The 13557-nt window shown below is 38.5% G+C and overlaps 1 protein-coding gene across 1 annotated transcript; it reads right to left on the reverse strand.

Moving 5' to 3' along the window:
- Positions 1-10164: 10164 nt before the first annotated feature.
- FOXE1 (forkhead box E1) lies at positions 10165-11310 on the reverse strand. Its single transcript, XM_089505192.1, has one exon. It carries the CDS (start codon positions 11308-11310, stop codon positions 10165-10167), a length of 1146 nt encoding a protein of 381 aa, XP_089361318.1.
- Between the last annotated feature and the right edge of the window lie 2247 nt (positions 11311-13557).

Raw genomic sequence — 13557 nt, forward strand, 5'->3', positions numbered from 1 at the left:
TCTCCTGCAAACTCTCCTGCCAGCTCCCACTTTAGTGAATTAAAAAAAAGTTTATGTTGTCAAAGTAGACATTCGGCTAGTAATGCTTTTAATTGTATTGTCTCTGGATTTGACATGCATCCTCTTGGTATCAAAACTGATTACTTGGTCTCCAGTATACTACTTAAATCTCTGAGTTGGGTGGTCTATACATGCCAGCTCCCCACCCAATTCTGTCTACTCTGTGCCCCCTTTTCAGTGACCTGCTTCACTCAAAGAGATTTGTCTCAGGGAGCAGGACCCATAAGCTCCCAATTATGCAGGTCTGGTGATAAAAAAAAAGATTTTTCCTGTTAAACTGTGTTGAAAAGATTGCACTATGCATTTGATAATATCAATTTTCCCCTTTTGTGTGAACAATACATAAACCTGCTTTTCTTGATGTATAACATTTTTCATGCTGTATTCAAATGAAAGGATCTTGAGGAAGAATAGGTCTCTAAAAGATGTTTTATGACTGTTGTCTATAGAGTGTCATGTACACCTGACACACATAAATTACACAAACTATTATTGTATCCAGATGCTTAATAATCTGTAGATTATTCCAAATGCTGTGTGAAGATTGTTGCTACTCCTTTAACTGTTATACTTACTGATTGTTGAAGAACTCCAGTAACCCCACAGCAACCTGCAGAAAACCTTTAACAAATTATTGTGTCCAATGTCTCCCCAGTCTCCGCTGCCAGCCTCCCCAAACGCTGCTGCCATCTGTTAGTTTCCTCAGTCCTATCCTCTCCCATTCCTCGCTCCATGCCTGTAGATGGTATCTAGCAAGAAGCAGCCATCTCCATCCTGGTGCATCTACACCACACAGGGTCCTGATCCGGAACCTTACTCCTGTACAGAGGGTCCTACCAGACCCAGTACCTACATTCTTTTGCTCCTGATGTTTATCGATTGAGTTTAAGCTTTTGGATTTCATATTTATATTTTTTATTACCCATACCATATTGCATACAGTTTATTTTATGTAATATGTATTCTTTATTTTTAAGTATTTGAGGAAGAAAACTTTTAATAAGTATTCTCATTTTCATTTTATGTATGTAAATGTGTGTGTGTGTGTGTGTATATATATATATATATATATATATACACTCTGATATATTGTAAGCATGTAGTTGATCAAAGATAAAATACAATTTTAGACATTTGTCTTTTTGAGCTTCAATTACTATGTTGATCTCAAATACACAACCTAATGCTTGCATGTACAGATTTTTTAAGCATGCACAAAATCCCCGTTTGTACAAGCGGGGACAACTAGAAACCACAGGGACCTGGTGCGAAAATTGCCCAGAGGCCCCCAAATTCACAACTTGTCTGTGCCTTCTTTGCCTCTTGGGCCCCCCTTTCAACTCTGGCACACATATGTAAACACACACAAATTACACACACGTACACATACATGCTCACACACAAACACCTACACATACATGCCCACACACACATACATGCTCACACACACACAATTACACATACATGCTCACACACACACAATTACACATACATGCTCACACACACAATTACACATACGTGCATACATATATACAAACACATTTAAACATACAGTGGATATAAAAAGTCTAAACACCCCTGTTAAAATATCAGGTTCTTGTGATTTTAAAGAATGAGACAAAGATAAATCGTGTCAGAACTTTTCCCACCTTTAATGTGACCTATAACGTGAACAATTCAATAGCAAAACTAACTGAAATCTTTGAGGGGGGATAAAAAACTCACAATAACCTGGTTGCATAAGTGTGCACACCCTCTTATATCTGGGCCTGGGCTGTGTTCAGAATGAACCAATCACATTCAAACTCATGTTAAATAGAAGTCATTACACATCTGCCATCTTAAAGTGACTGATTGATCACAAATAAAGTTCAGCTGTTCTAGTAGGATTTACCTGACATTTGTTTGGTTGCATCTCAGAGCAAAAGCCATGGTCCACAGAGAGCTTCCAAAGCATCAGAGGGATCTCATAGTTGAAAGATATCAGTCAGGAGAAGGGTACAAAAGAATTTCCAAAGCATTAGATATACCATTAGATATGCTATGGAACACAGTGAACTCTGTGACGAAAATAGAAGATTGAAGATAGAGTAGAGACGACAAGGGAGAAGATAAAAAATGATGCGGAAGTGGTGAGCAGAGAAGGTAGTTAAGCATTTAGAGAGTGTGAAAAAAAGGGTGAACAAGAATGGGAGTGTGAGTGAATGTGGGCCTATGTATTTCGGACAAATATTCAGAGCTTTTTGTTTTGTTTTCATCCGATTCTTGTGGGGTCCTGCCTCGTTTTCCTAGCTTACAGAATTCACCAAAATTAGGTAAATTTGCAATTTGTACGGAACTGATAAGTCTTATATGTATATACTCACTGGACACTTTATTAGGTACACCTTGGTAGTACCAGGTTGGACCTGTTGGGCATCTGCTTCAAGGTTTGACGTGTTGTGCTTTCATAGATGGTGTTCTGCATACCTTGGTTGTAATGAGTGGTTATTTGAGTTACTGTTGCCTTTCTGTCACCTCGAACCAGTCTGCCCATTCTCCTCTGACATCAACAAGGCATTTTCGTCCACACAAAAGATTGTTAAATATCTGGATGTAAATGGGTTGCAAGATCAGAAAGAGCATGCGTTTTACTCAGGGGCATAACTAGTAACCAAAGAGCCCTGGTGTGAAAAATCCCCCGAAACCACCAATTTCACAGCAGCATGTCCCACAGTGTCATCTTTGCACCAAACAGCTATCCTAACCCCCAAACAGCCTGCCTGTGCTATCTTTGCCCCTCAGCTTGTCGGTACCCCCAAACAGCTTACCTGTGCCATCCTTGCCCCAAACAGCTTGTCTGTGAAATCATTGCCCCCCTCCAACATACACTCTGGCACACTTTAAATTTACACATGCTAACACACACTGCCATACTCACTAAAAACATGCACACAATCATTCTAACGCATACCCCTTCTCACATCACTCATGCTAACACACTTACATATACTTGCTCACATACAAACACTTACACATACACATCCATGATCACACACAACTATACATACACGTTCATGCTCACACACACTTATACCTAGACATCCATTCTGATATATGGATATACGTATACATCCATACTCACATACACTTATATATACACATTCCTGCTCACATTCATGCAAACATACAAAACCCCTGTCTTCCACCCACACCTCTTTACCTCTGCTGCAGATTGCGGTCTGCTGCTCGCATACCGTGAATAAAGCCTCGGTTTTACTGCAGAGTCACATAACGTAACGTGACCCTGCTGCATTCCTGTCTACCTGTGCCAGTTCACAATTATTTAGAAAGGGCCCTTCCGACCTGGACTGTCCAGAATTTTATCTATTATTTTTCTGGTAAACTCCCTTGCTCTGCAGGCCTGGAGTCTGCAATTGTAGGTAAAGTGATATTTTAGATGACTTTCTCTGCTCAAACATCCCACCGAGCTGATTCTTCGTGTCAATGCTAATTAACTTCATTCCTCCATAGATTTTCATCAGTCAGAGTATGATAAAGCATCAGGGTGTTTGTCTAGTGGTTTAGGCTAAAATGACGGAGCTAGAACATTTACAAATGTCACAATCAATGTTATTAGGTGCAACACACCTACATACCTGGGAACTTCTGGGCTTCAGCTACCTGGAGCCTCCCCTTGCAGGACGTGGCCAGGACTGCCCACTGACTTCAATAGGTGGTCCTGCTGACGTTGAGGGCGTTCCCACTGATGTCTGGGGTATTCCCACTGATGTCAGTGGGCGTTACCGCTGACATCGCGGGAAACAACACCATTTAAATGACAAATGGTCAGTGAGTGGTGCTTGTTAAGACCACCCTTCTCCGACCCAGAGGATTCGGGTGCTGACCCGGAGAGTTCCCAGATATGCTTATGTAACATGACTCAAGCTTGCGAGCAGGGCTTTCTCCACCTAATGTATCGTTTTGTCTTAGTCTATCAATTCTCGTCTTGTCATACCTCTTGAATATATGTATTGTATTAAGCGCTGTGCAATTTGTTGGCGCTATATAAATAAAAGATAATAATAATGTTGTGTAACAGGGTCCAATGTGCATGATTTTCAGTTCTATAATTAGAGAAAGTTGATTGGGAGACCAGCTAGACCCTGAGAACTAATGTTATAAAGGGAAATTTATGCTTGTCAACTGTCATGTCATAAATACCTAGCAGACATTCAATGCGGGCAATAAGGCCATAAGACAATGAAGTAAGGACAGCTAACAAGGCTTTTTTCCCAGTCTCTGTAAAATGAACCATCAATTAAGCAGCTAATAGGTTTCACTTGCCATTAACAAGTTTGCTGCAGGTCTGCTCCAAGCAATCTAAGGAGATCATGTTTCACTGGTAGTTCGAAACCAGCCTATTATAATCTTGTAGGACAAGGAAATGTATGTCCAGGTAGATCACTTTTCATCTGAAAAAGAGAAAGATGCTTGAAAGCAAGTTACGCTAAATTTCAAATGTGCATTGAGAGTGTGGACATGAACTCATACCAAGTTAGATGTGGTGCAATATACATATATCAAATGCGTGAGGTAGATCTTTAATTATTGCACATGTGAATTTGGAGAGACGTGGTAAAGAAGTAAAGGCAGTGTGGTTTTTCCCTACGGCTCCTTGCCTCTGCCCTAATAGTGGCTACATAAGATGGAAGGCATGAAGTGATCTCTCACACAGAATACCTAATAAGCACACTACACAACTACAAGGAGGGAAGCTGGTAGAGGTAACTGCAAACACATGGTATTACTGATTAAATAGATTTTATGGAAATTGTGCTATTGATAAGACCTGCTATTTTTCCTTTGGGAAACCAGAAACTTGTAGCTTTGTGAGTTTCCATGGCAACAGCAAATTTTTGTGTCAGATACCAATTATGCTATACCAGCAAAACAACAATGAGGCAAGATTTTCTTGATTAAAAAGATATTTTGGAAGAGATTGAACATTCTACAAAGAATAACAAAAAACGTAGAAAAATACATTATTATTATTTATTGTTTCATATAGCACCATCATATTCCACAGCGCACAGTGCCGGCCCTGCAATGTGTCCCTGTAGGTCCATGGGACCCAAGCGGCACTTTGACAGGGACGGCAATTTGCCAATAGATTTATGGAGAAGGTTTTCTGTGTCTCTATGAATCTATCTGAGCCTCTCGTTCACTTCCTCTAATAGGCGGAGCCACAGGGGCATAACCTCCTCTCCGTTCCTCCAATCGGGGTGAGGGTTTCCCCAGAATCTCCGCCCCTTTATTTGTTAATTTGAGAGGGAAGCAAGAAGGTGGCTGGAGCAAGTTGAGGTTGAGGTGAGTGAGTGAAGGAGAGAGAGGGCAAGGAAGTGTAAGGATAGTACTGGTGAGGAGTCTGGGATGCAGGATAGAGAGTGGAAAAAATGGAGGCCGAGGTCAGGGTTACGGAAGACGGGTCAGTGAGTAGAGGAGCCAAAATCAGGATACCAGCAAACAGCAAAGTCGAGGTCCATAGCCAGGGTCAGGATACCAGAGAAGCAGGAGGAAGGTCAGACAATCCAGAGTCAGCAACAGAAAGGACAACAGCAGGAAACACTAGGTAGCACAGCACAGCAGCTCTAAAGAATCATAAAAACTGAGCAATGAGCAAAGGCTCAATGCTGGCTCTTAAATCCGCCGCTCGCTGGACCACACCCCTTGTGAAAAGGGAGGGAGGGAGAGGGGGGTAGATTGTGAAAAGGAAGGAAGGGAGGGAGAGGGGGGTAGATTGTGAGAAGAAAGGAAGGGAGGGAGAGGGCGGTAGATTGTGAGAAGGGAGGGAGAGGGGGTAGATTGTGAGAAGGAAGGGAGGGAAAGGGGGGTAGATTGTGAGAAGGGAGGGAAGGAGAGGGGGGTAGATTGTGAGAAGAGAGGAAGGGAGAGGGGGTAGATTGTGAGAAGGGAGAGGGGGTAGATTGTGAGAAGGAAGGGAGGGAGAGGGGGTAGATTGTGAGGAAGAGTGTTGTAAGAATATTGAAATAAAGAGTGAGATTGAGTGAGATAATAAGATGTTTATGTCTTAATCAGTTGATCAATATCTGCTGTGCTGTTTCCATGTGTTTATTTCATCTATACCCTCAGTGCTGAGTTTACATGCGATTTCCAGTTGATCTACACCTGCAATGCTGGGCTTGTGTGTTCTGCTGATCTATACCTGCAATGCTATGTTTCCATACATTATTATTCTATACCTGCAAATACAAGATTTGATTGTCTGATTCTATGCCTTCAGTGCTGAGTTCACATGTGATTTTCAATTGATCTATCCCTGCTATGCTATGTTTCCATACATTATTTATGTATGTAGTTATGTAGGTTTGTATCTCTTATTCAGTCGATCTATACATGCAAGTGCTGTTGTATGTGTTGTTTATTTGATCTATACCTATTTTTTGGTGCGTGGAGCTGAAACGTGCAAAATAAGAACCAATCCAAGAGCACATTGGACCTCCATTGCATAAGGATCCCCCTCTCTGCTGCCCAAGGTAAGCCACAGGGAGGGGGAATAACTTTATAAAGGTTTTCTTGTTTTTTGGGTTTTTTTAAATACAGTTTGTTTTGAATTTCATAATCAACTAATTTTCCCTCAGCCCCTTTTCCCCTCTATATCCTTTATGCCCCCCATACAGCACCTATCCCCTCCACTACACTACCTATCCCCCCCCACTACAGCACCTGTCCCCCCACAGTGGGCGGTCAGTGGCTGTAGTGGGGGGAACAGGGCTAGTGGGCCCTCTACTACAAGCCCCTGTCTGTCCCCCCCACTACAAGATCTGTACCACCTACAGCCCCTGTACTCCCCACTACAGCACCTGCCCCTCCACTACCGGACAGGAGTGGGGCCCACTATTATATTCTTTGCCCAGGGCCCACCAGAGCCTTGAATCGGCCCTGGCGAGAAGCAGAAGCTTGGAAAATATTAGAGCGATGGAGCAGGTCCAGGCAGGTGGCAAAGAAAAAACAAACTCTTATACAACTTGGGTTATAGTTGATCAGATACTTGTACTTCTCACGGTTGCCATCCCTTTAATTGGGTCTCCTGGCTCAGTGTAGAGTTATTGTTTGATTCTCCTGCAATGTTGCAAAACTGGGCACTACTAAAGAGCATAAACCCAATTGGTGATGGGGGTACCAAAACAAATTACATCTCTTAGAAAGCTATTTATTCTCACCAAGGAAGAAGGTGCTCTCTAGTGCAGGTTTAACTCAGCTAAGAGGCTCTGTATGATAGTCTGTGCTCTAAGTCGACTACAATACTATACACAGACAAAATAACTGCTTGTAAAGAAGAGCATGAGATACCATCAAGATGCAGCTTCCAGGATGGTTTTTGCAGAAAAGCATCATCATATCAGTGTAGATTTGTGTAAATATAGATACATACAAACAGAGAGATTGAGTGAACTCGTTTGCATAAAGGTTATTTCATGTGGGATAGCCTTAGCTCTTAAAAATGTACAGCTTTATGGAGGATCAGTACTATAAACGTCCTCTAGCCCCATTTTTTTACACATTATACAGGCTTTTTAAACAAAAGGTTAATATTTTAAAGAATCTCCTCATGCCTCAAATCTGTCTGTGGCACCAGTCTTGTGCAGTGATAAGAATCTAATGATAAGAATCAACATGGAACTGTGGGTAACTGGAATGACAACTTGATAAATCTCACTCCACATTTTGAAAAATATATTTTGCACCTCTCTGAAGCATGCCCATAGGTGTACAGTATGACCAGGACCTATGTTGAAACAAAAATGCATAACACATGCCCTGACTAGTTGGTAGTCATCTACTATACATTGTGTCCACAGAATACCTTTTTGACAATGTTATACTTGTCTAAAAGTGATTGCCTTTAAAAAAAGGTGTATATATATATATATATATATATATATATATATATATATATATATATATATATACATAAACACACACACACACTAATCCTGGAAATATAAAGCCAACGTTTGTTCTAGGTAACATGCTTCAGTTTTTAAAATATGAATAAAATAAAAGATGCAAGATCACAGAGGTCTGGTTGGAGATATCTCACAGGAATAGCAAAGGAACTGGAAACCTGTCTCTATAAGTGGTGTATAAGGTATCTCATCTGGACCAGTAATACAGTGCAAGATATTTTTTTTATTAATATAAAAATGTATAAAGCCGGAAGCCTCATGAGTTCTCTGTTTGATATAAATCCTCACATCCCTTACAGATTACACGTGTAATATGGGTTACCATTAACATTGTGAGGAAATCATGGAAATACATTGTGTCTTCTACTGACAAACATCACACAACAAGCACCATAGTTATGACCAACCTCGCTGATAAGGGGTGACCTATTATGGTCTCAGTGGGACACAAGTAATTTGCAGACATCCTTACATCCCCCATACACCTGATGCCTTTTGTGCTACTGATTAACACCAGGGACCGTCTGGAAAGACTCACACATTTACCTAAAAGCTATGATGTGAAGATCCTTTATATTATGTTATTTTGTTAAACGGAATAGAAGACATTGTCTTGTTTTTTTTTTGGTTTTTTTGTAACACAGATTTAACGTGTGATCGACATTATTAGCCTTCACATAAAAAAACTGGAAACTGAACGAAAACATTCCATCTTAAATGACGATCAAATGCTTTCATATTTGTCAGGAAAAAAAATAATATATATTTTTCACAAAAATAATGAGATATAAAAACAAATTTGTTTTGCATGCAACAACGAAACTGCCAGCATTTAGCCTCTATAAATAATTGCCTTTTGAAATTATATTACACTTATTGGACAGGAACCTATGATGTGTTCATTTGTGAATATTAATGATTAAAAAATATATATATATTCTTTCATTTAATTTTTTACACATAGTAGTGTTTAATAAAATTGGTTGAATCCTGTTAAATATTAATTTTAACGCTAACGACATAAGTCATGATAAAAGACTATAGGAAAACGTGTCAAACAGATTGCATTTTAGCTACAAAAAATATATACAACATTTCCAAGTTCCAAAGTACAAACAAATAGAACAACATGATGTATGTTATTATTGTTATTTTTCTTTATAAATACCAGACTGATGTAATTATTGGAATTGAATAATTAAATATATATATATGCATATATAATTAAAACATAAAGATATGGGGCTGAGTGAATTACTGAATTATTTGTATAAAAAAGATGGTCATATATATATATTTATATACACATTTAGTATCAAGTAAATCATTGTCAGTCACCATGCGAATACAAATTACATATATGCACTATAGTATTTTTAATTAGATTATTTATTCGTTATTTATTTGTCAATGAGTATATTACATATTTAACATATTTAAAACATCACGATTAGGCTTTTGTGATTACTAATCAATTAATTTTTATTACGTTTTCGAAAAGAACATTGTAAAAAAAATATTAAGAAAATACAGTCCCCGCATTCCCTAAAAAATAAGTGCAATTTTGTTGAATAATATCTTGGTTTCACGTTGTTTCTAATCGGTTACAATTATTGCTATTATAAAGGTCAAATTGAAGCTATCGACTTCTCTCGAGCTTTTGTTAGGTATTTTTGTTATGAAATGAATAATATAATTTCATGCCAAAATAAAGCAAATACGTGTAGTGAGTAAAAAATCATTACCCTACCTGTGTTAGATCAATTAAGTACATATAATAATGTATTATGATTACACCGTACAAATATTATTTTCTTTTTTCCATCCCATAGGGAAACGTAATATGGACGACAAAAAATGTATAGCTGTCAAATATTGCAGCTTTTAGTCCATATTGCAATCCAACGCAAAACATTGTCTTTTCATGTTGTAAGATAGAGAAAAATATTAACCTATGTAAATCTCAACAATTTGAACCTCATCTTTGGTACACAACAGTACAGTGATTTGAGTCCTAGTTCAGCTTATCAGATAATCACTGGTGTGTTTTGGATTCTGTACAATGGTGTGGCTCCATACTGAGATCCACCGATACTTGCATTTTCTGAAGAGTAGATCTCAAAAACATTTAACATCAAACTGCAGACACAAACCTCTCCATGTTGCCTGAGTAGGTGGTATGCCTCAGATAGGCATTAGAGCCATTAAGCTGCCCGTTGGTGTTATATGTAGTAAGTGAGGTGTATTGTCCTGGAGACATCCTTCCATAAAAGTCCATGGTATCGTTGCTCATGGAAGATGAATTTGGCATGGGCAGCCTGCCTGATGTCCCAAAGAGTTGTGTATTGGCATGGGCGTATGAGCTCTGATTCATTTGTAGGTGGCTGCTGGGAACTGGGTAGGAGTATGCCACAGGGTTACTTGATCTTGGGGGCATGGTGCCACCACCAGACTGGCTGTTGTAGCTGGTACCACCATAGGTACAGGAGCTGGCTGTGGTGGAACTTATCTCTGGGCTAATGGACCTGCTTGCCTGCTGGCTGTGTTCAGATCCACTAGGATGCCCAATGAGTGTGTTGATGCTAAACACCCTGGACTGGCCAGAGCTGAAAGCAGGTGAGGAAGATGGATAATAGACTGACGAATGTGGGGTAATCTGCTGGCTATAATTGGGACTCATTGTCATATTGGAGTACATGGCATTGGGATAGGTCGGTCTAGCCACCTGCAGAGATGGAAACATGCTGGTGTCATGTATGTAAGATGGGTACGTTGTGAGGTCAGTTCTTTTGAACCTTTTCCTTCTCCTCAAAAAACTTCCACTATCAAACATGTCTTCAGCGTTGGGGTCTAGAGCCCAGTAATTGCCCTTGCCTGGCCTGCCTGGCTCTCTAGGGATTTTGATGAAGCAGTCGTTCAGGGTCAAGTTATGCCTAATGGAGTTCTGCCATTTTTTGGAGTTGTCCCGGTAGAACGGGAATCTCTCGGTAATAAATTTGTAGATGCCACCTAAGGTGAGTTTCCTATCAGAAGAGTGAGCAATAGCCATAGCTATGAGTGCTATGTAGCTGTAAGGAGGCTTACCTCTCTGGAGAGGTCTCTTCCTCCTTCTTCCTTTTGGGGTCTCCTCAGCATCTGACTGTCCATTAGAGGAGATGCATGTTTCAGGCGCTGGGTCCTTTTCCACTTTGACAACAGGCATTGTTAAACTGCTGGCTTGTTGTAGGCTGTCACTAGCCACTGTGGCTCTAGTTGGAGATTGTTGGCTTTCTGCTGTCATTCCAATTTAATCGGATTTATGTTCCTTCCAAATGGTATTAAATAGACAAATTGTTCAGTTCAAATAGAGGTAGGTTGGGTGGGGGTTATCCAACAGGTACAATCTGCTACCCACTTCTTTTTTCAATTCTTGCAATAATCCCCAGGAAAAAAAATACAACCTAAAGGTGCATACCACCGAGTTGAGGACCACCACGCAAGAAGGAGTGACACTCTATTGTCGCCAAGAAATCCGGAGGATGGGACTCTTCAGATCAACAAGTAAGAGAATGATGGAGCTTCTTATTATCTTCTAGACTGTCACACACACACCTAAGTAGGTCTCCTCCCATACATAGATAATCCTCACTCCTGGACACCCAGGTCGAAAAGTGAATCTTTAAAGCAAACACAGATTGTATGTCAGGGGGATTAAATGGTGAGAACAAGGTTTAATTGTAATAACAATAATAATACATTTATTATTAATAATAATACATGCATTGTTATTATTATTATTATTTATGTTGTATTATTATTATTAACATTGGTATCTGGAAACAATCACATTGGGTATAACAGCAGAGAGCAAGTGTCTTAAATCTGTTTCTTTAACTTTCACACTCTTTTAGTATTCTTTAATTTCTCTATTAGTCACCCTTGAAATTCGATAAATCTACATTAACTATTTCAAGATCATTGTTTGTCCTACACTCACTGAAAATCTGTACAACTATTAAGTTTGTATGTCTTTCTTATTTCTTTAAAGTCTACAATAACTTAAATGTGTAACTTTTTAACACCCACAAAATGCAAAATTGTAATAATATAACTATTTAATAAATATAAAAAAAACTCATACAAAATGACATTTTTATTTAATTTTATGTTTTATTTAATTGATCTTGGAAAAGAGACACATGAATCGTACAAAAGAGATTACTTCTTACCCAGACAATGCAATGTGTGAGGCAGCCTCAGCTTGTAGGAAGATCACCTGGAATTGTCACCTTGTTACTTAGCACAAAGCCTTAAATAGAACTCTGCAAATGATTGCTGCCCTGTCACAATAAGAGTCCCAATACCAGCAAAGACACACCTGGGGATTCCAGTCAAACAGAAAGTTCACAAAATAAAAGCTCTCCTGTTCACTTAAAGCGCCACCCACCATAGCAGTTAACAGCATACATACAAAGTGCATTGTGCCACTATATGACACTAATTATTTTTAGTAAGGGAATGAATGAAATTATTCATCTTAAAAAAAAGTGATGAACCCTCACTTTAAAAAACTTTAAATATAGTAACTAATGTATAGATGATTCTTTATTGAAATTAATAATATTATATTAATAATAATAATAATATTATTAGTGTTACATAGCGCCATCATATTCCGTAGCACTGTACAATGTAATAATAATAATGTATTATTATTATTTTTATTATTATGTTATTTGTGTGTTTCTACATAGCAACATCATATTCCGTAGCACTGTACAATGTTATAATAACATTTTTACTATTATTATTATCATTTTTTATTTACTGGTTTTCATATTCACCATCTTATTCTGCAGTGCTGTACATACATATATTAATTAAAGCTACTTAAAATTAAAGGGTTGCAGTATTGAAATCGCCTGGCATTATATTATTTTTGCCCCCATATTTTGAGCTTCCCTGTACCCTACTATTATGACCCTTTTCATTATAATGCAGTCTAGTTAAAGGCCAGCTGTTTTCTAATACAAACAAATCCACTAAATTGCTGTGCAGAGCACAAACAAATCATGACTTTAAATATGAAGATTTACATAATGTTATTTGGCTCTGCCTATGAAAACAGTAATTCAATGCCACACAATAGCTGTTAGTACACAGTGTGTAGTGAATCTAACAGATGAAGGCATTTCTTGTGTAAATATTTGGTGGGGGGTTTACAGATCTGTTTAAATAGACCAAACATGATCAACACACAAAAGTGTGGAAGCCAAGTAGCCCGTGTATAGAACAGAGGGGGTCATTCTACCTCTGTTAAGGGTACATAGTGCAGTATTAAGAATGGGAGGTTACCCCACCATACACAAAAAAGTGAGTACTAAGTTTTACACAACTAATAATTTAGAAATTATGTATGTGTGTGTATATATATATATATATATATATATATTTATATAATATAATTATTAATATAAAAAACGGAGTAATATATATATTATAATTATGCATACAAATAATTTATTAACATTTTTACCCAACATCAAAT

The sequence above is a fragment of the Sceloporus occidentalis genome, unplaced genomic scaffold (assembly GCF_023333645.1).
Source record: "Sceloporus occidentalis isolate IW3139 unplaced genomic scaffold, rSceOcc1.0.p SCAF_317, whole genome shotgun sequence".
NCBI lineage: Eukaryota > Metazoa > Chordata > Lepidosauria > Squamata > Phrynosomatidae > Sceloporus > Sceloporus occidentalis.